Source organism: Antedon mediterranea, chromosome 9, assembly GCF_964355755.1.
Source record: "Antedon mediterranea chromosome 9, ecAntMedi1.1, whole genome shotgun sequence".
NCBI classification, from domain to species: Eukaryota; Metazoa; Echinodermata; class Crinoidea; order Comatulida; family Antedonidae; genus Antedon; species Antedon mediterranea.
In genome coordinates, this window is record NC_092678.1 from 7005167 (window position 1) to 7007398 (window position 2232).

Sequence of the window (2232 nt, forward strand, 5' to 3'; positions counted from 1 at the left end):
ATTTCAAATTTTTATTTTTTATATAAATGCATTTAATAGTGACAATTATGAACATTTCAAATTGCACTCGTGAAATACACGCGCATATGTTACTTTTCGTTTTTGTTCAAAATTTTTTCGTCAAAGCACGCACTTATTCGTAACCATTCTAAAGTACCCATCCTTATTCATCTGTACAAGTTTCTTATATTCACTCGGCATATTATGTGTTATGTGTGCATATTACACCAAACTCTCACCCACAACTTTGTAGTGTGCAGTCTATTTACACTTAGAACTAATAACAACAATTAAAAATAATTATATATATATATATATATATTTTCCTGGGAAATTTTATGTAGGGGAATTTTACAGTAGGCGGAGGTTTGTACTCTCGGAGTACCCTCTAGTTTAAAATGTATTTCTGTTTTGCGTGATTTGAACAATTTAGTCAATTTGAAATGGTGAGGATTTTTTTTTTGTCAGCCACCCCTATTAAGGAGGAACCTCTATTGTATTAAGAAGACACATGTTGTCTCGAAGGTGTCCCATTAAAAGGGGTCAAGGGTAGGCCTACTATAAGTATTCAACTTTCTATCAAAAGGTTTATATTACCGTAGGCTTAAATGTGCCTTAGGCCTACATTGTGTATTTACGAAATGTGTTCTAAGCTCAAACTAGTGTTTATTTACTAGGCATTATCCATTTTCAGTATTGACTGAGAATTTAAGAATATTGATATACCAAATTTTAATACTACGCCACTTTCGATTTTCGTAAATTTCTAACCGATTCGAGCCAAAGCTGTCAGTAGATACAGTCTAACCTACTATCGCAAGTCAGATACGTGTCTAGCTGTAATATATACTTCGAGTAAAGTATTTCATTGACAACGAGTGGGTCACACTTCCTAAATTACTTCTTAAAATGTTGATCTTTTTACACACAAAAACTCAAGTGCAATCAAGACAGCCGAAAAGAGAAAAGTAATGTAAGTTTTTTAAACTAAAAAGTGCTGGATAATTCAGCTTCGAAGATTGCATTTATTTGTAACCATTCTAAAGTACCCATCTTTATCTGTACAAGTTTCTTATATTAATCCGGTATATTATAAATTGTTTTAAACCCAAAGTGCAATCAAGAAAGCCGAAGGGAGAAAAGTAATGTACAGTTTTTAAAACTAAAATGTGCTGGATAATTCAGCTTCGAAGATTGCATTTATTTGTAACCATCCTAAAGTACCCATCTTCATTCATCTGTACAAGTTTATTATATTCATCCGGTATATTATGAATTGTTTTAAACCCAAATTTAATTTCCGATGCATAGTGATATGAAAGGTTTCTTCCATCAGGTGCAATGCTGAAAGGATAAAATCCATACAGTGATATCATATCGCAATACGGTAAAGCTGCAGTGTACAAAAACAGTCCAGATGAAGGGCCATTGGTCAAGTTGAAAAACCTGCAGAAAAATACAATATTACTGTACTTTATAAATAATGTATGCCTAAATTTGGAATATTGTAATGAATTACTTAATAGTACATTTACTCCGCATATACAGAAAATGTAAAGAGAAAAATATCTTACCTTTGTATCGGGTTTGACAGGTATTTGAATGGATAAGCTAGTGATATATTCACCAAATTGTGTCTTGCAAAAAAATTTAGCACCTCAAAATGCTCAAAAGGTGTAACGTCACGTACTTTAGAAAACCAAAGTATGGCATTTTTTAACTCTTTTAATCTTTGCAAACCATACGAAGAATTACAGACGCCATTATATTTTCTCATGCAGGCCCGAAATTCTCTTCTTGCTGCGTTATTTACAGACATTATGCTCGTTTTGTTTCCAACATCATTTACAAATTCTTTTATAGGAGCCATGTTTGATCTCATCACAAAGTCATGAGCGTCGATTTCAGATCCACATCCACTGCTTCGAAGAATTCCGCCATTGCCGACTACTGCGCATGTGCGATGCCAAGAAAGTTTCTCTACTGCTCTGCCCTCAATATACTTGCCGTAATGTCTAACCTTTACCATCTGTTTCAAACTCGTATATTTAATTTGTTGATGAAGAGGTATTAAAATATTTGATGCAAAAATTTTAGCTTTGTCCCTATGACAAAAAAGATCGAAAAATGATGTTTGTTACAAGCATAAATTATTTATATTCAAATGTTTCAATTGTTCAGATTGCAATCAATTAATTGTGATAGGATATGACACAATACTTAAAATACATC

At 32.7% G+C, this 2232-nt stretch overlaps 1 protein-coding gene across 1 annotated transcript; it reads right to left on the minus strand.

Annotated features, from left to right (window-relative positions):
* Positions 1–409: 409 nt before the first annotated feature.
* Positions 410–2029, minus strand: LOC140058121 (alpha-2,8-sialyltransferase 8B-like). The gene is made up of 2 exons (XM_072103676.1): positions 1575–2029; positions 410–1446 (listed from the first exon to the last, which is right to left on the minus strand). Exons 1-2 carry the CDS (start codon positions 2027–2029, stop codon positions 1182–1184), a joined length of 720 nt encoding a protein of 239 aa, XP_071959777.1. The 3' UTR covers positions 410–1181.
* Between the last annotated feature and the right edge of the window lie 203 nt (positions 2030–2232).